Below are 20,894 nucleotides of genomic sequence, written 5' to 3' on the forward strand. Positions count from 1 at the left end.
CGGCCTCCAGAACAGCATCGGGCACCGCATCGGGAATGACCTCGGGCACCGCCTCGGCATCGGGCACCACCTCGACCTCCAGAACAGCATCGGGCACCGCCTCGACCTCCAGAACAGCATTGGGCACCGCCTCGGTATCGAGCACCACTTCGGCCTTCGGAACAGCATCGGGCACCGCCTCGGCCTCCAGAACAGCATCGGGCCTCGCCTCGACCTCCGGAACAGAATCGGGCACCGCCTTGACCTCTGGAACAGCATTGGGTACCGCCTTGGCATCGGGCACCACCTCGGCCTCCAGAACAGCAATGGGTACCACTTCGGGCACCGCCTCGGGGACGGCAGCGGCCCGCTCGAGAACGTCCTCCTGGAAGGCAGCAGTCCGCTCGGGAACGCTCTCCAGGCTTTGAGGAAGGGTAGACGCCCGTCTCCTCGTCCTCCGTCCTTTATGACGGCGAGTCGGTGGCACCTGTACTGGCGACTCAGGCGTTGAGTCGGCCATCTTGTGCTGTGGCGCTGGGTTGGTGGCCATCTTGTGCTGTGGCTGTAAGCTGGCGGCCATCTTGAGCTGTGGCACTGGGCTGGCGGCCATCTTGTGCTGAGGCGCTGGCTCAGCAGCCATCTTGTGCTGTGGCGCTGGGTTGATGGCCATCTTGTGCTGAGGCGCTGGCTCAGCAGCCATGATGTGAACTGTCTTGGGAACTTCTAGGATCCTTGATAGCATCTCGAAGTAGTCGAGAAGGGTGTCAGCGGCCATCTCGGGCGTTGGTGCTGAGCTGCCAGCCATCTTGCCCTGTGGGGTGAGGCTGACTTCCATCTGGCCTCGTTCTGCGGGGTTGGTGGTTATGCACCGCAGCGGGCGCTGGGTCGGCGGCCATCTTGTGCTGTGCTTCCTCTGGCCCACCTCCTCCTCGACGACATCCCCTGGTCCCGCGAAACACGACCAGGCGGGTCCCCTCAAAGCGACCGCCTCTCTCCCGCTTGATGGCTGGGGAAGAAGCGTGAATCGGCATACCGCTGGATCTCGTTGCGGACGGAGTCCTTCTGTTACGTGAGGCGACACCGAAAACAAGGAGAGATCCTATTGCAGGGAAGCAGTTTATTATAGGGCAAATCCAAGGGGTAAACAGTCCAGGCAGGGTCAAAACCAGAAGGCAAGAGCAAGAGCAAGAGCAAGAGCAAGAGCAAGAGCAAGAGCAAGAGCAAGAGCAAGAGCAAGAGCAAGAGCAAGAGTTGACGGACATGTAAAACGCATAGACATTAAACAAGGACTTCGTAACAAGGACAGAAACAACCCAGGTATTTAAAGACATGTACAAACGATGAAAGTGGAAACAGCTGAAAACAATGGACAGTGACAATAAGGGGAAGTGAGACCTCTAGTGGACACCCAGTGATACACAGACCAGACGCACCACTGGCATTACAATATTCACTGTATATGTGATCAAATGGATCATATAAAATATTTGCTCTTCGCTCATAACCTCTACTATTTTGAATATAGGTAATGTGAATGTTGATCATGCATAATTCTTTACACAAATTCTGTATTTTGTTTGTACAGGGAGTATCTTGCTGTCAAATAAAGTTATTCAAGCATTAAAAGTCCAAAAAGTGTTTTTGTTTTTGCTTGTTTTCTCTGAAATTTAATTATATTGTTTGGTACTTTGCTGAAAGTTGCAGTGTCTGCAATGTTTATAGACATTATACTGACATCTACTGGCCAGGATGTATGAAGTTTACACAAAACTCCCTTTTATTATTTATTTATTTTTAGTTTTTTATCATAAATATTCATTATGAACAAAATATGATTTTACCCAGTCAAACTCATTCTTTCACACTCACACTATATTGTTTGGTTTGATTAGTTTTGTTACATGTATTTGCATGATTATGCTTTCACAAGGGCCTTGAGTTCTGTTGTCAAGCACTATTTTGATAGTCCACTTTAGGCATTCTACTAACTATAACTTTTGCAAATACATGTCAACTAATTCTCATTAATTTGCAACCACATACTGTATCTACTAACTCTCAGAGTAGACTTGGGTTAGGTTTAGGGTTAGTACAATAAGCTGACATGTTTCTGATGCATGTTGTGTGTTGTGAACACATAAAAATAAAGTGTTAGATGACATTAAGCAGACAGTCTACTAATGCTCTGATGACTGATGCAAAGTCATCTGCTGCTAGTTGACATATAGTTGCAAAGAATATTTGAAGTCGACTATGAAAATAAAGTATTACCGAAAAGTAACTATTATTATTATTATTATTATTAACTTGCTTGACACAACATGTTTTTAACATATCAACATGGTGGATTCTTAAAAAAGGGAGACCCAATTCATGTAGAATAAAACCTTTTTATGGAAAACTAGTAAGTCTGCATGAAGTCCTCATTGACTGTGAATGTGATTTTTCCTCACAACCTACTTACCTTACCATATTCACTTCACTCATTAAAAGCATACTTGCTGTATTAAAATAGCATGCGGTCTGTTTGTGTTTATATTGAGACTGCAGTTCCTCAATCGACTCTTTGTGGCGTTTCACAAGTCTGTGAGCAACTGACTGAAAGAGCGTTCTATTTCGTCTTACAGTTAGGTCACGCCCATGGGGAATCCTCCTCGCTCCTGATTGGTCGATGGACGCTGTTGAACGTGTTCCATCTGTGACGTCACACGCAAGTTTATTTAGTAATTTAGCGATCAAGCAACGCTTGTTTCTTGAAGCGTGTTTTGTCTTGGATAACAGGTGGCATGGAAATGTCCGATAGGTACTGCCATGGCACCAGGGTTGACGTGTCAAGGTAAGTTGGACAAGGTTTTGCTTAATTCTTTATGTAAAGTTATTTTGCAGGACAAATAAACAGTTAGAAATTTACAAGTAGCGTTAATTTAATTCATGTCTAATAAAATGCACAACAGAACTGAAATACTCTCTGGGTCTGCAAAGAGGTTATTTAAAACTTGTAAGCTTGCTTGTGTTTCCTCATGAATTCAATGAACACAGGACAGTCTGTCTACACTGTGAGTACTGTTGAGCACAGCAGCCTTGGACTTGAACCTTTGGTGGTGTTTTTAAGAGACACATAGTGCAAAGTTTTTGCAATTATTCATAAAGGCCCAGTTAAAGTTTTAAGAAAACGCTTATTTAGCAACTCCCTTTCCTTTTTTGTTCATTGACCCCTTCCATCTTCCTCATCTTAAACAGAACTCTGTCACATGGGTAATGTGTCACTCTAAGTTGATTTATCATCTGTTTGTGCTCAAATATATTTTTGTAACCTATCACAAATCAAGCTTTATCGGACTGTTTTCATGAGGATAAACAAAACCAAGTTTGGTCAGGGGTATACACACATCTCAATAAGAAGTCTATATACTGTAATTTAACTTGTATAAAAATAACATCTATTTTGTTATTATTATTATTAGTATTATTGTTTTTTATTTTATTGTTATTTATCCTCCCCTGCTAAATGCATAAATTTAATACACAACAACAACAACAAATTTTTTTTTTTTTACATTTATAATATTTGATGAATTTTTGAATGTTATTATTGGAGTGTCAGTGTTTATCAAATTATATATAACAACAACAAATAACAGCAATAATAATAATTTACTTATTATTAAGAAGTAATATAGCAATAGTTTTTATTATTTCTTTGATTTTTTTTCACATTTTAGAATATTATTGAAGTAATTAAAATTATGAAATAAATTATGATTTTTTTGTGTGTGTGTGTCTGCTGGGCATTTGGCACATGTTGGTTGCTTTTTCCTTAACCTACTGTACTAACCATCTATTTAATAAATTTCTAAAAAAAAAAAATTGTATTTAATGAATTTGTAAAGAATTTCAAATGAAATCCGAGTCATATATTGTATATTTTGATACAGTGTCTCCACATCCATGGCCACTGATCCCATGAAAGAGGAAATACTGAGAGATGACTTGAGGTTTTACTTCATGAGCCCATGTGAGAAGTACAGAACCCGGCGACAGTTACCGTGGAAATTAGCAGTGCAGATTTTGAAAATATTCATGATTACACTTCAGGTATTTATTGGATTGTATGTTTGCATAAAGCTTGCTTTCTTTATATACTTCTGTAGCCCAGCTTAATATGCAAAGACTTCTGCAAGTAAGTGTGATTTCCTGCGAAAAATGCGCTTCTGTGGTGTTATCAAAACATTTTTCAGTTTGTTTGAGAAACCCAACAAGCTTAGCACAGCGACAGTGCCTCAGCCACTCAATTTTTTGGGGTTTGTTTGACCAGTAGAAGGCAGGGGGAGTGGCCAGGAAACCTGTTTGAACACAGTTACTTTTATTAGTGCTTTATTTGGAGACTAGTGGGGCAGAAATCACACAATTCGGCTTTAAATGTAAACATTTTCTGACTTCTTGAAAGATTTGTCATTATGTGATCATAATTGAATTTTCTTAAAGCTACAGTACACATAAAGCCGTAATGTTCCACCAGCCAGACTGAAAACATGTTGTTTCCTTGTTCTTTTTCTTTTCTTTTTTTTTTTTCAAAGCTCATACTGTTTGGATTGAATAACCAGCTTGTGGTGTCCTACAAGGAGGAGAACCTCATGGCCTTTAAGAGTTTGTTTCTGAAGGGCTACAGTGGTGCGGACGAGGACGACTACAGTATTGCTGTCTACACCAAACAGAGTGTATATGATAGTTTACACTATGTTATAGATCAGGTTTGTATTCTTTCTTTTTTTAATTCATCTTGCTTTTTTTTTCCTCCACAACTTTTCCCTCAGTTACTTTATTAGCATTACATATGTTACAAGCAATTTTTGTTGGTCATATACTGACACCTAGTGGTGTGGATGAAGCATTACCTGAAAGCAAAAGTTTTCAGTCAGCTTAGCAGAGTATTTTTTGTGAGAAAATAAATAAATGTTAATAGAAAAATTAATCTAATAAAGCAACTAATAATTAACTGGTCGTGTGATTTCAAAACGTCTGCCCTTAAGATGGTACCCCTCTCCATCAGAGTGGCCATAATTATGAATATATTCTTTATGTGAGGAAATAAAAAGTTAAAACTTGGTTAATATAATATGTATTCATCTGTTCAACAGTATTCCCAATTGGGAAACCTGTCTGTAGGTCCTATAAGTTACGCCGAGGAGAATGAAAAGTTTCTGCCCTTGATCATCTGCAAGAAGAGCTACAAGAAAGGCAGCATTGAACCGTCTGAGGAAGTTTATGATATCGACGCCGAGCTTGAAACAGGTTACATGTCTTTCAGAAAATGTGAATATCTAATATGAATCGTATCGTATTGCTTAAACTGAACCGTTTTTGTCTTTCCAGTTTGCTTGACTCTTGATCCGGAGTCGACTAAAACATGGAGAATGAACAACGCTTCATTTCTTGAGCTGGATTTTTATAGGTTTGTAAGCCTAAACTATATAAACAAATCATTTAAACAATCCTCTTGATCTTCACAGAATGGTATCGATGTTTTGTTTGAAGTACAGGCTTGTCGATGTCGAGATCACGTTCACGCTCAAAGGAATCAATTTGCAAACTGTTCGTTCTCATGAGCTGCCAGACTGCTACTCATTTTTTATAAAGGTAAGGTCCTTTTTTGGGGGAAATAAAAATTATTTTACATCCATTTTAGCTTGTATTACTGAATAAATGGATTTTTATTTTTTCGCAGATTGTCTTTGATAACAGTTGTCATAGCGGGAAGGTGAAACTGACCCTTGATTTTGACGCTGTTAGTAGTGTGTGCAAAAACTGGAAGATTTCAGGAACCGGTACGTGAAAAATCATCAGCTATAATGACTGAACATGGTCGGTGATTAGTTGTAGTATGTTTTGAATGTTATGACGGAGGCATGTGAAACTTGTTGTCTATTTCAGCTCAGAAAAGCACTCACTACCTCCTGATCTTCGATGGCTTTGTTATTGTAGTCTGTCTGAGCTCCGCAGTGCTCTGCACACGTTCCATTGTACTCGCTGTGAGGTTGCTTCAGGTAAACCTGCACTCAATCCTGTCAATATTTTATAAATAATTTTATAATCTACATCAGTTATTTTTGATGTTCTGTCACAGTGACTCAGTGTGAATCATTTTGTGGGCTGTCAGTGTTTCCTCCATGTGTCACTTCCTCTCTCTGCAGCGGTTTTCTAGCTTCTGTCTTGAGAATTACAACCAGAAAGTGTGTGAAGATGATCAGAGGGAGTTCCTGAATGGCTGGTACATCTTGGTGATCATCAGCGATGTTTTGGCCATCATTGGATCAATACTCAAAATGGAAATACAGGCTAAGGTGCTTTCTTTTTATGAGAACATTTTTGCTGATGCATTAGATATTCACACAATCTGACAAACTGCAGAGGAAATTGTAGTTCCCTAAATTACATTTTAAATTATAAAATGCTGATTGTAACATGTTATTAGTTGATGTCTATGAGAGAAATCCCTCCAACTCATAACAAATTGAGATATATATATGTGTGTGTATGTATGTATGTATGTATGTATGTATGTATGTGTATATATATATATATATATATATATATATATATATATATATATATATATATATATATATATATATATATATATATATATATATATATATATATATATATATATATATATATATATATATATATTTTAGTATTAGAAATTGGCATTAGAAAAATATAATTCATTCATTTATATTATTGGTCATTAACATTTTTTTTGAGAGAAATTGTGCTTAAGTTTAACATTAGCATTAACATTAGCATTTTTTATACATTCTTTAATTTATGTATAATCGAAAGCACTTAATTAGAGGGAAAATGTGCTTAATTTTAATTAAAATAATCAGATTTGACATTCTTAAGATAGTTGGAAACAAACGTTTTATACATTTAAATATTTATATTGTTAGGTATGCATTTATTTATTTTATTAGTGTTTTTATTTTGATCTTTTAGCTTTTTTTGATAAGGTAATTTAAATTTGGAGGGAGGATGTGCTCAATTGTGTAGTTTCTAAAGTTAGTTGGAAACAAACGTTATGTATTTGTATTTAATATGTTTGTGTTTTTGTTTTCTTTAGTTATTTACATTTTAGTAAGGTCATCTAAATTTGGCGGGAAAATCAAAATGCACTTCATTTTCAAGAAAACAATGTTATCAGAGTTTATAAAGTTATTTGGAAACAGAAATGATCAACATAAATAGTTTATTGTCATGTATTGATTATATTAGTTTTCATTTTATTATTATTATTTTATATTTAGTTTCTAAAGTTCATAGTTGGTGTTCTTTTATACAGCTGCACAGATTCTGCAGGTTTTCATGACATTATGTGACTCTTACAGACACGCACTCTTTAGACTTTGGGCCCGTGCCTGTAAGGCTATTTAAGGCACGGCAATTAAACAGGTTTATGTAATGTTTACTTTACACTCGCATGGAAGAACAAGTTTGGCCTGCATTCAAATCACTAATAAAGTTCCTTTCTCCTCCCAGAGCTTGACTAACTACGACGTCTGCAGCATCTTCCTGGGCACGTCGACTCTGATGGTCTGGGTGGGCGTCATTAGATACCTGGGATACTTCGAAAAATACAATGCAAGTCAAAATGCACAAACTCACATGAATGTAAATGTATAGTAAGGTGATGCACATGTTTTACTGACCACTAGTCACATAACAGTATTGACTTCTTAAAGACTAATCATTTATTATATTCTCTAAAATCTTTTTTTATGACAACGCAGGTGCTTATCCTCACTATGGGAGCAGCTTTACCAAAAGTCTTGCGCTTCTGCTGCTGCGCAGGAATGATCTACCTGGGCTACACCTTCTGTGGATGGATTGTCCTGGGACCCTACCACGAGAAGGTGAATAAAGCAAACCAACAAACCCACTGGCTAAATGTTTGTGGTTTGTATTGTATACTAGTGAAATATTTATGTACTGTGACATACTTCCTTGTTTAATTCGGTAGTCTTTCTTTTGTACAGTAGATGGCAGTGTATGTTGACTTATACTTTTAAGAAGCCATCTATTGACCAAACAGAATAGAATACAGCATTACAGAATAGAATGAATAGAATACAATAATAGAACTTTTTATCTATCTATTTATTCTGTATACATATATGCACAGACACATAATTATATAAAGTGTTGTAATGAATACATGATGTGTTTTGATTCTGCCAGCTGTCAGTATTTCACAGTGGTCTCATGCACACTTTCTGCACGTGTTTTCTCTGTGGGTCAGTTCGAAGGTCTGAGTCGTGTGGCAGAGTGCCTCTTCTCTCTAGTCAACGGGGACGACATGTTCCCCACGTTTGCAGAGTTTGAGCAAAAGAACACAATGGTGTGGCTGTTCAGCCGAGCTTATCTCTACTCGTTCATCTCGCTCTTCATCTACATGGTGCTCAGTCTCTTCATCGCCCTCATCACAGACGCTTACGAGACAATCAAGGTAATATCAGCTTAACCGACTGTGACTAGTTTCTAGTATTTCTGCATGGTTTAGTGGTTAGCACACGTTCCAACACATTGGACTGCAATGCTTAGATGGATGCGAGTTTGAACCGGATTGCAAACATTTCCGACTCTTGTTATCCCCCTTCAACCTATTATATTCTAGCCCCCTTCCACTATCCCATGAGAAAAAAAAAAAACTGGCAAAAAGAGCAATCGTAATATAATTAATGCATTTAATAAATATTGAATTTAGGGTTTGAAGGAAGAGGCCCTATTAATGATATAATAATGGATCAAATGAATGTCTTTATTCTCTTAAAAGATTAGTTCACTTGAAAATGAAATCTATTATCTGTAAAGTTTTTTTTTTTTTTTGGGGGGGGGGGTGTTTTTTGTTTGGGGTTTTTTAGTTTTGTTCCTTTTTTTTGTTTTTGATTTTTGCTTTCGTTTTTTTTTCTTTTTGTTATTTGTATTTTTTGTGGGTGTTCGTTTTTGTTTTTGTTTTTATTAGTTTAGTTTTGTTCTGCTTATTTGTTTATATATATATATATATATATATATATATATATATATATATATATATATATATATATATATATATATATATATATATATAATTTTTTTTTTTTTTTTTTTTGCTTTTTTGGGGGTGTTTTTTTGTTTTTTTTTGTTTTCAGTTTTTTTTGCTTTTTATTTATTTTTTATGGGAGTTTGTTTTTTGTTTGGGTTTTTAGTTATGTTTTATTCTGTTTGGATTTTGTTTTGCTTTTGTTTTTTTCTTTTTTTGTATTAAACTGCAAAGTATTAACATAAAATTAATACAAATCACGTCATGACAACATCAGTGTGAGTAAATGATGGCGTAATTTTATAACTTTCCTTGCAGGTTGAACAAAATTCAACAAATAAAAAGCTGCACTGTACTTACTATACTGTACTTGTTTTTAGCACTTCATATCAACTTCTCCTTTTTTGTCTAGGGTTACCAAACGACAGGCTTCCCCATGACAGAGCTCCAGCGGTTTATGACGGGGCAGAAGGAGGGTTTCCCCCTCCAGGGGCAGGAGGTGGTCGGCACAGAGTGTGGTGAAGCCGAGACCATCCACCCTTCAGTTATGCTGTGTTGCTGCAAAAGGTACAGTATATAATCACAGACATCAGCTGCAGGGCAGCAGTGTTTCCTCCAGAGCTGAGGTCAGCCCACTATGGCATGAGAAATGGAATTAGTGGTGGGACAGAAAGACAGACACACCCAGCAAAGTGCTGATTACAGAGAAATGTTCTCTGTGGGAAAAAAAAAAAATTGAGGAGGCTTCCCCTTGCCTTGCAGGAACGATAAACAAACGAGAGTTTAGAAATGAAATACTTGCCCCTGTAATGATGCCCATTATTGTTCTGAGCTGCTTCTTGAAACTGAACTCCAAATGGAGGACTCATTGTTTGCTTGAGTGTCAGATGCGATGTAAAGCCTGGCCATAACTTGATAATGAGTCTAAATATCAGTGTAAGAGCCACTTATGCTGCCATGGGTTTCAGCGTGGATAGTACAGTACTTTAGGATTAAATCGGGTTTTACCAGAATCTTCCATCATCTCTTCAGATTAGATCAACTGGTGTTCCTGCTCAACAAGTTGACCAGAATTAAATCTATCTGTCTGTCTGTCTGTCTGTCTGTCTGTCTATCTATCTAAAAAAAAACTGCATTTATATTATCAAAAGTATAAACGCCTGGGGTAAAAACCTTAATAATGTAACACATTGTTACAATTTTAAATTTTTTCTATCTCAATATATTTTAAATGTCATTTATTTTTGCATTTTTGGAACCACTGTAACCAATTGTATTTAATACAAACCCCAAACTATCGAAAGCAACTTGTTTTCTTGACAAAAAGACTTGCAGAGGCGGTTCAACTGAGGGAATTTACCTAATTAGCAACGAAACTAACCTGCAAAGTTTTCAGGACTCAAAAATTGAGTTTATTTAGGAAACTTTAGTTTCACTTCCTTTGGAAATCTGCACCGAAAACCCATCAGAACTCAAAATTGTGCTGTAAGTTGCTTCAGAGACAACGGGAACCGTTTCAAGGACTGGTTTCAGATCGTCTGTGCACAAATATATGAAATGCCAACTCAATATGCCTAATTTTTGCTCTTTCTGCAGTGTTCCCAAAGACGACACCATCATTCTCATCAGCTGACCGTTGCGACCGATTCGATGTTGAATCTACTGAAAACTGCAATGGATTTGCAGCTTAATAAGGGAAAGATTATGTGAACATGTTTACCGCTCCATGTACATGCTTCATGTACTACACAGGAAGAAAGATCTTCCTTTGAACGTGCCAATTTCATTAGGATCCGGTAAGACCTGCATTAGCAAACGGATAAAAACCAAATCATATCTGCCAAAGTGCACTACAATGCAATTAAGAGCAAAAATATTAATCATTTTGTGGGTCAAATGGCAACCGCAGATGACCTTGGATGCATTTTGATGTGCAATCTGTAAAATTATCCCTGTTTAATGTTGGATAGTAGAGGAAATATATTTTATGATATTATTTATGTGGATTGTCTGCTCGTGTTTCACATTAGACAGTTGCTTCAAGTTACACATTTCCGCTGGTTTTCTTATCAGCACTTTGGCATGTTACCTCAAAAGGTGTTTAGACGTATTTGAAAGATAACGTCTTTTAATATTGTGCTTAAAGTATGTAAGGAATGACTGTAATGCAACACCAGAGTTCTAAGAATGCATTGCTCACTCCGCTGAGGCAACTTTTGTCTTGTTGGAGATGATCATACTTTGATGTGAATCACTCCTCATTATCATCATCATCCCACAATTAACAGGGAAGGCAGACAAGTTCCTACGTGACTTGCTTAGTAAGCAAATGCTCACCGGGAGAAAGACCTTGGGTGCGGGAATGGAAGATATTAAAGTATAATAAAAGTATTTTGTATGTTCAATTTACAAGAGGCTCCTTGTGTGTGCTTTTCTTTTTTGGGTCGCTTTATTCAAAGCAGTAAAATTCATGCTAAAATGCACTAGAATCTTGGTGACATGTTTTTTTGGGGGTTGTTAAAAGATTGAGTTTTGCAAAAGGTGGTTTCTAGACCTCAAAAACCAATAAAATCAGAAGTGCTTGGTATTTAGAATGACGGCTTCACTTCTTGTTTCTATAAGAAATGAAACTCAGTCCTGAAATCTGTGATTTACTTGGTCTACCTGAAACAACGCTGATTTACTCTTATTTTATGGTTCTAATTAAACTTTTTTTTTTTCCAGAACATCAAAGATTTCATATCTTTACAAGCACAGTGAAGGCAGAGCAGTAGGTACCAAAATAACAAATCTTTTTATGAATATAATTTGTACTGAAAACAAAACAATAGAAGCCATTACAGAATTTCTAATGGTTTCCATTACAAAACCATTACAAACCATCAGCAGTTAATCATTACCAAATGGTTTCCATTACGTAGTGTGTTTTGGTCATATTCCATTAGGATTTATTGGTTTGTATAGGTTTCCAATACAAATTCTGTAATGGTTTCTATTATTTATGTGTGTGTTTTTTCCAGTAGTACCCACAAGGAGCATTACAGTTTTCCAAAGTAACCACTAAGTTTATTGGAGTCAAAATGGTTCATACTGGTGTCCAGTAGATACTACCAAAAGTTTCCAAAAGTGTTCTAATGGTCCTTAATGGTATCCAATATTCAATACATGCCACCAGCAGAAAAAAGCAAATTACCAATAGAGACCATCAGGGTCCATTACAGTGTCCATTAAAACCAACAGAATTCCCATTAGAACCATTAACAATTCTGTAATGGTTTCTTTTGTTTTGTTTGTTTGTTTGTTTGTTTTTTGTTTTGTTTTTTTCAGCAGGGAAGTATCTCTTATATTGGTTATACGTCAATGCATTTGACAATGCATATTTTCTTTATTGACTGTTTATAAATAGTAAGTGTTCAACAATAAGTCCAAGAAGGTAGACTAGGGTTAAATCTCAGTTGTATTATTGATCGAAATCTCCATATTTGTTAATATTCAATGTTGTGGATCCTCCCTTACCTCAAACACCTGAGTAAAATTGCGTAACTCTACGAAATAGACGCTGACAAAGAAGCCACTCATAAACACGTCATTATCTACTTGACTTGAAGTGTTGTTCTTTAAACACGTTTATTACCTGAGTTCTTCGGCTCGTGGTGAGATCAAATGCAAATTTGGCTTGGTTTCCTTTTCATAACGTGAAAAGTCGTTTTATGTCATTTTTAATGAACGATTGAAAGGTGACCACGCCCTCAATGACTATCCCTCACGCTCTCCTCCCTAAAACTCTCGAGCTTACACTTCTTCAGTCAGTCAGAGTTGCTTCGTGTTTGTGGTGTCAAGCCGGATTTGCGCGATTCTTTGGACCACTAATGGAGAGAGAACTGAGAAACTGACGAGTCTGTGACTGTGGTAAGAGAGCTTTATATATCACTGCATCTTACTGTACGACTTTCGTACATTTTGATAAAGTTTTTAAGTGGATAATATCGTCTACACTTGATTTGACTTGGGATTTGGATTGATTTGGTTCGTTAATGTTTGTTAAAGTATGTAAACTATCTGAAACAGCATTTAACGGCTCAGACTAAATTAGAGACTACACTGCAACTAACAAGGGAAGACTAAATGTGATTAAAATGGAAATGAGACAAACTATTAAAAATGTAAAAAACGTGAAAATGCTACAGTAGGCTACAAATTTTACATCTGAGCTAAAAATATTATCCTTTGAAACAAAATACATGTCATTTTATTCTTAAGCACTGAAAAAATGTTTGGGATTTAAAAAGCATAAACTATTTTACCTAAGTTTATAGTGTAATTATGGTAAAATATATAATTTGAATCCCTAATGGGCGATTGTTTAAGCATTTATTTGCATTTTATTCAGTTCATAAGTCAGTCTATCCATTATTTTTTATGTTCACTTGAGTGTTTATGTTGCATTCTTTGTTTAGTCTATTGCGTTTTCGTCATGCATGTTCCAATTGTGGCATTTCCAGATAAAAGATTTTCAGATAAATGACTCGTATGAAAAACAAACATGAAATAATTGAAGCTTTATAGTCCCAGACAATACACTTATGTGTTGTTTTTCTCTCCTATCATAGTGGTTTTTGTCTAAAGATGGCCAGGTCTAACGTTTGCCACCATGACCAGTTAATGGACTTTTTCTACAACAACAGCAACATAACCTCTGATGATTGGGAGCAAACGCAGCTCACCCTGGTTCAGGTCGTTGGATCCATCTGCTGTTGCTTCATCCTAGTGGCCAATGCCATGATTATTGCGGCGGTGGTGACAAACAGAAGGTTTCACTACCCCTTCTACTATCTCCTCGCTAACCTTGCCGCCTCAGACTTTCTCGCCGGGATCGCTTATGTGTATCTCATGTTCAAAACAGGGAAAATATCTCGCGATCTCTCCCTTCAAGCCTACTTCTTTCGGCAGGGTTTGCTGGACGTGAGTCTCTCCGCATCTCTGATAAACCTCCTGGTGATCGCCCTCGAGCGCTACATCTCCATCATGAACTGGAAGGTTCACAGTAACCTTAACAAACGTCGGGTGACCCTGTTGATTGTCCTGGTGTGGGGTATATCGATATTCTTGGGGGCCGTTCCGAGTTTGGGCTGGAACTGTATCTGCAGTCTGGACCTGTGCTCCAAACTGGCACCCATCTTTAGCCGGAGCTACCTGATCTTCTGGTCTGTGTCCAACCTATTGCTCTTCCTCATCATGGTGGCCGTTTACTTAAGGATTTACATCTATGTGATGAGAAAGACTGTTGTCATGAACGCGCACACTTCTGCAGCTATAAATCGAAAGAGGACGCCGGTCAAGCTCATCAAAACGGTGATGACCGTACTTGGTAAGCTCTGGAGATGTTCCCTTAGGTCTGGTCTTGCGAAATGTCTAGTTAACCCAAAAAGTTCCTTAGTAACACAAAGAAGATATTTTGAAAGTCATTAGAGTCAGGGTAGAGCCATATTTAATTTTTTGACAGGGAAAGAAAAGCAACGGAAGTATAGTGCTTTCAGTGGATTGTACTGTTGTTTAACACCGTACCAATTGTTCAGCTGATGAAACATGTTTCTGAGGGGAAAACAATAACTTTCTGTATTCAAGATCTGCATAAAACAAATTATAATTATGCGATCTAGGACCTTTATACATTGCGTGCCATTGTAAAGACTGTAGTCTGTACTCTCACAGCCTTATTTTAGCAGTAAATTCAACATAGTATCTAGCCTCATTAAGGTCTGTTGTGGTTTTGGACCCCTTTGGCTTTTTTTGTATGGACATAAATGTCATTCAGCAAATATATTCTGGGTTTCACAGAAGAACAGAATGCAATGGAAAACACTAGACCGAAATGGGGATCGGCCGATATCAAAGTTATTAATCTTTGTTAAAAAAAAAATACTTAGATACTAAATTTAAGTTAATGTTAGCTCATTTTATAACACAGTGGCAACTTTCGCTTTTAACAACATGTTATTAATTAAATATCGGAAAACCTAAGATGAATGAATGTTCAGAATAATTTTTCATTGGCAGTTTATGTTGTCTAATGACTTATGTTAACTAATGAAGCCCTAATGTTAAGTGTGAATGAACAATAAAGAATTAAAACATCTAGAGCATGATGTAGTCCAGATTAAAATGTAAGAAAAAAAAAAAAAAAAAAAAACGTGTTTGAAAATAAATATTTTAAAGTCTTAATATTTAAGTATTTGGTGCTGTGATGAACATCAAAGCTAATACACAAATCTGAATGGCTATTTAAATTATTTAAATACAGAAAGTATAGCAGCTGCTTTATTTATGGGGTTTCCAGGTTAACGGTTGCATTTTCTGCAGTTTAGCACCATCTGCTGTCAGAGAGTGAATGTGCTTTCATTCAGCGTGTCTCTCACCTGTTCCCCCATGTGCTTCTCGTGCATGCTTGTTTACATCAGGGCGCACACACGTCTTTTTAATTGAAAAAAAAATAGATGGGAAAAGTATTCTTAAAATGCATTCCAAATTTGGAATAATTTGTAATTATATAATTATTCACGGTATTTAGAAGTGCCTGCACTAACATATCGTGCATATTCATCATCGTGATATACTGCATTACCGAATACCGGCACATGTTTAGCCAAAATGGCCAAAAACAATTTTTTGGCAGTTTCAGACTTTCAGTTGCAGAAACTTTGGTGCATCACCCCAAACCAAAACTGAAACCGTGACATTCGATTCCAGCTTCTTTAAGGATGTAAACATGTCAGCTTCAGCAATATGTAAAATTTGTTCAAATGAAATATCGAAAGGCACCTTGTATCTGAAGACCTTTTCTACTACTGCTTTAGTTTATCACCAGAAAACACAAAACCCTGAAAAATTTGCCAAACTGCCCAAATTTAATTATCCGAACTAATGACATTTGGGTTGAGCAATTAATTACCGAATGTTCTTTCCTTCTTTTTTTTTTTTTCTCTTACTATAACAACACTAGATTACTATAATCAGCCTGACAAAATGGGAAGTGAATTCATTGCACAAATGAAGCAAATTTAACGACCCTGTGTATTCCAGTCTGTGATCTGTATCGGACTGTATCATCACTTCTCAGTCACTCAAAGTTCAATGGCAATTGCAATATATGTTGGTTTATAGTTTTCCCACAAGCCTCCACAGCTCTAATGAGCTGTCCAAAGTCCACGCCTTTAGTCTGTAAGTATGATAAACACTGCCAGACTGCTGAATATGTTAATTGAGCTCACAACGGAGCCTTGTGGGGTCTCAAATGTTTCGTGCCAAACTTGTAACCCACTCTTGTGTGGGTGATATGGGACAGGGTTGGTAAATATTTCTTCAGATTTATTACAGACATGACAAATATTTAGACTGGAAGGATATGATCTCATATCCTGTTAACCATGGGCAGGCATCTACTACATACACATATATTTTTGGAAAAGGTAAACTTAAATGAGAAGATGAGACAAGAAACAAGAGTTAACACACAAGGGAATGCAAGAGTTAACAATGACACGCAAAACACGACACCTCCCACCCGTGCATTAGCTGATTGCTATCAGAAGCTCAAAGGTTGAATTTCTTTTGCTTTTTGTTTTTCTTTGTCTTTTATTATGAATTGTGCCGCTCACCATCACAAAAGCTGGTTTGAACTGGTCTGAGCAGGTCTTTTTGGAGAAATTGCATGTCGCCGAGAAGAAAAGCTGGTTTTTATACCAGTTTTTAGGAGTAACTGTTACTGCTTCAAGTTGCAGATAAGGCCAAAGTGGAGGAGTCGTCTGTTCCCTGCACAACAGGCTTCCTCCAGGCCTGAGTCATTATCTTGCACAAGGGCGATCTTTACACTGCCTGTCATCTGAATCAAACCACCAGCACGAGTGGCCAGTGGCCTTGGAGAAAAAGTGAAGATCCACAGCCCAGTACTCCTCAGTTATTTCTTGAAGGAACTGCAGATAAAAAAAGCAGACGCATGCTGCATACTTTCTTTGTTGTCTTGTGGCATCTTAGGAGGTAAAGGTTACTTATCTGTTGCCCAACTATTCTTCTGAGAAATACTTTGTTAAAAACAGACAAGAAACCTTCAGTGAAACAGTATCTGCTTTCTTTGCTGTAAATATTAACTTGCATGTGCTTAAATGGTTATTTTCTGTGCAAGTACAAATAGATAAAAAATTACAAGCAGCTCTGCTCTATGCATGCATACATACAGCTGATGCACTTTTTGAGTGTCAAGCATTTTGTATGTAAAACTCCTTACAAAAAACAAATGCTGCCTTATAATATGACACAATCACAGCCAGAAATAAAATATGTGGTGTAATGTACTGTTATGAGAAGCAATTAAGTTTCATAGAGGTCGGGCTGCCACAGTAGAAAAAAAGAAATGCTAGTTAGTTCCTCAAGAAACTTTGCACTCACAAAACCATTGCTTTCCCAAGAAACTTTGCGTTCACTCAAGAAACCATTGCTTTCTCAAGAAACCATTGCTTTCCCAAGAAACTTTGCGTTCACTCAAGAAACCATTGCTTTCCCAAGAAACTTTGCGTTCACTCAAGAAACCATTGCTTTCCCAAGAAACTTTGCGTTCACTCAAGAAACCATTGCGTTTCCAAAGAAACTTTGCGCTCACTCACAAATCATTTGTTTCCCAAGAAACTCTGTTTTGCTCGTAAAACCTTTGCATATCCCAAGCAATTTTGCTCTCGCTCACAAAACCTTTTCTTAAGAAACTTGGCTGTTGCTCTCAAAATTTCGTTCCCACAAGGAAATTTGTGTAAACTCATAAACACTTTACATTCCTCTGAGAAACTTTGTTAGATTGCACAATGCTCAAAGTGTGCGAGCAAACTCTACTTGGTTTAGGTTGGTTGGTTGTTCCTTGACAACAGATGTAGCTGATTCTTTTTTATTTGATTTAATTGTTTATGCCTGAATGCTGTTCCATCTGTAGCAGTGCTGCCACTATATGGGCTTCTGTTAAAATAGTTGTGGCCCCTTTGAGGCTCTGTTGCCCTGTGGTGCCCAACCCACTCACTGCTGCTGTTGGTTACGCCGTGTAATAAGTGCATGCAAAGGGCTCTTACAACACTGCACATCTGCAGAAAACATGGTGCTCTGTCCTTCTCCACAACCTCTTAATACGATTAAAGGGAAAGAGTGTTCACTTAAATGGCAAACTTACTAGAAACCACAGAGAAAACCCCATTTGATGAGGTTTAGTCATAACCTCAGAACAGTATAAAGCATTTCTAGAGCCAAATAGACACATTTCTCACACCTCACAAAACACTTTTAAACAGCATGTGTCATGTTTTACAGTAAACTATCTGAACTTCCTTAAAACAAGTTACATTTGCTATAGAAAAACAAAATCAAATGTATTCATTATTTCTTAAGATTTTTATTATTTTATACTGTTAGAAATGACTGATTAAGAAAATGATTTTTAGTAGTGAAACGGGGTTTGTACGGCTCTTTCGGGAGAAGCTCCAGCATCTGAAAACAACCATCTCTTTTTTTCATTTTAGTGCATCTGAGTGTTTTCTAATCTTGAAAGACGTGCCAGGACATGTTCTTCACCTGACATCGCTCCTGTTTGTCCGAGCTTGTTTTGCGGTGCAGGCAGGATTTCATAGGAACTTGAAAGAATTCAGGGGAACTGTGACTAAAAGCAGCTTTACTGCTGTGAGTCACTCTATCAAGGCTTGAAAAGGGGTTTTTGAACATGTTGGGACAGAAATGCATTCTCTTAAGTGTGGTTAAAACAAACAAAAATCACTGCAGCATCTACAGCAGTTCGAAATGCAATACGTGTAAACGGTTAATCTTAGAGGTGCTTACTTTTTGTGAGATGAGACCCAAATTGTGGAACTTGTCACTGGAAACCAGTGGCAACTTTCCCTGTTTTAATTTCCTTTAAAGAAACCAATACAAAACAAACAAAAAATGTAGAAATATCAGCACCATGTTTCAGAACCTTGGTTAAACTGTCATTAATGTATAACATTATGTATATGTGCATATACTGTATATAAGTGCTGTCAAAATGAGTTTGTTAACACAGGCGATTAACTTTCCCAGTTTAAAAGCAATATTTAATGCAGGGCCACTCAAAACTGTCTCTTTTTATTTTATCGTTACTTTTTGACAAAAAATTTGTTTATTTAGTTTCATAACGTCATTAGAACCACATCAAACCGGAGTCTTTTCAGACGTGCCCTCAAATAAATGTAAAATATAAATGTAAAAGAATTAGTTGCTAATTTTTATTTCATGCCAAATTTTTTTTTAGATATTTGTAAGTCCGAAAACATATCTGTAACATGTATGTGGTATCTCCAAATATATATGGTTTTATCATATAAAAACAATTAAACCCAAATGTTTGTTCGTCTCTTTAGGGGCGTTCGTGATCTGTTGGACTCCCGGACTTGTGATTCTGCTTCTGGACGGACTTAAGTGCGAACAGTGCAACGTCCTGAAATTCAAACGCTGGCTGCTGCTCCTCGCCGTCCTCAACTCCGTCATGAACCCGGTCATCTACTCCTACAGGGACGAGGAAATGTGGACCACCATCAAGAACCTGATGCGGTGCGATCGTAGCGGGACGAGGCGGCAGAGGTCGTCCAAGGCCAACATTCAGCGCAGCTCTGGTCGGGAGACGACCAGTAGCCTGAAAGAGAACACCGCAGAGGACAGCAAGGTCTCCACACAGGAGATGCTGAAGTCTTGAAGGTTTTTGACTCGGTGAAGACCATTTTTATCACCCTGATGTGCCATCGCTCCTGAACTCTCCTGAGGTCCGCTCTCAGGGAGGAGAATTCTGAGCAGATCTTAAAAGGAGTTTGATGACAGTACAAAGCAATGCACTTCTATTAGAGATCGTCGCCTGCGTGCAGCATGTCTGAGCATGTGCACCACCCACCCACCGCACCACACCTCCCACAGCAATGCACTTGTAAAGTTTCACTTTACCTCATTAATTCAGCTTCTGACCATTTCTCAAGATCCGAGACATACTCCATTCGTATACTGTTTTGTCGTAAATCTGTGTAAATCTCTTAATAATTTTCTATGTATACTGTGTTGTTTAAAATGAGTCTTTTGACTTTAGAAAATCTGGATGTATATAGTTTGTAGATCATATGGAGATTTGATTTAGATATTAATGTAAGCATTTGAGAGATTTCATATGCATTTCATCGTCTTCAAGTGTGAGAATAGTTTTTAACGTGTACTGTCGAATATTAGATTTTAAATATTAGAATTATTATGCAGTACATGATTAAGTGGTCGGTAATGCCCATGTAAATACATATATGATAAAAGATTCCCATTATTCAATATTACACAATTCAAGTTCTATAAAATGTAGCTTCTTTCATGTGAACTCGCTGTGAGGGGGAGAAAGAAAATGAAAAATTCTCTAAATATGAAAAATTAATTGGTCATGTTAACTGCAGTAACAATGTTAATGAGATTCTCTCTCTCTCTCGGTGTATACACGTGTGTGTGTATGTGTCTATATATATATATATATATATATATATATATATATATATATATATATATATATATATATATATAAAATGTTGTTCTTGAACTAAAATACAATGATGTTTAAGAAAAATGTAATGTTTTGTTTTGTATGATTATGGAAGTCTTTTTAATCTTCAAAATAAAAAAGACAATTTTATTTATTCAAATTTGTGACTATTTCACCAAGCAGTGCGCTATCGTAACTAAAAATAACTTTTAAAATATATTTTTTTAAATACCCTCAAAAAATAATTAAACATTTAGGCTACAACGA

General features: G+C 37.2%; 2 protein-coding genes across 2 annotated transcripts; both read left to right on the top strand.

The window, feature by feature from the left end:
* Positions 1–2,696: 2,696 nt before the first annotated feature.
* Positions 2,697–11,467, top strand: mcoln2 (mucolipin TRP cation channel 2). Its single transcript, XM_026198086.1, has 14 exons — positions 2,697–2,815; positions 3,915–4,074; positions 4,557–4,730; positions 5,118–5,271; positions 5,353–5,431; positions 5,520–5,616; positions 5,705–5,804; positions 5,911–6,023; positions 6,171–6,320; positions 7,519–7,620; positions 7,770–7,892; positions 8,279–8,485; positions 9,471–9,625; positions 10,655–11,467. The coding sequence occupies exons 1-14, from the start codon at positions 2,766–2,768 to the stop codon at positions 10,689–10,691; spliced, it is 1,701 nt and encodes a 566-aa protein (XP_026053871.1). The 5' UTR covers positions 2,697–2,765; the 3' UTR covers positions 10,692–11,467.
* Positions 11,468–12,684: 1,217 nt separating this feature from the next.
* lpar3 (lysophosphatidic acid receptor 3) lies at positions 12,685–20,615 on the top strand. The gene is made up of 3 exons (XM_026198089.1): positions 12,685–12,967; positions 13,669–14,426; positions 19,483–20,615. Exons 2-3 carry the CDS (start codon positions 13,685–13,687, stop codon positions 19,812–19,814), a joined length of 1,074 nt encoding a protein of 357 aa, XP_026053874.1. The 5' UTR covers positions 12,685–12,967; positions 13,669–13,684; the 3' UTR covers positions 19,815–20,615.
* Positions 20,616–20,894: the final 279 nt, after the last annotated feature.

The sequence above is a fragment of the Carassius auratus genome, chromosome 22 (genome assembly GCF_003368295.1).
Source record: "Carassius auratus strain Wakin chromosome 22, ASM336829v1, whole genome shotgun sequence".
Lineage (NCBI taxonomy): Eukaryota > Metazoa > Chordata > Actinopteri > Cypriniformes > Cyprinidae > Carassius > Carassius auratus.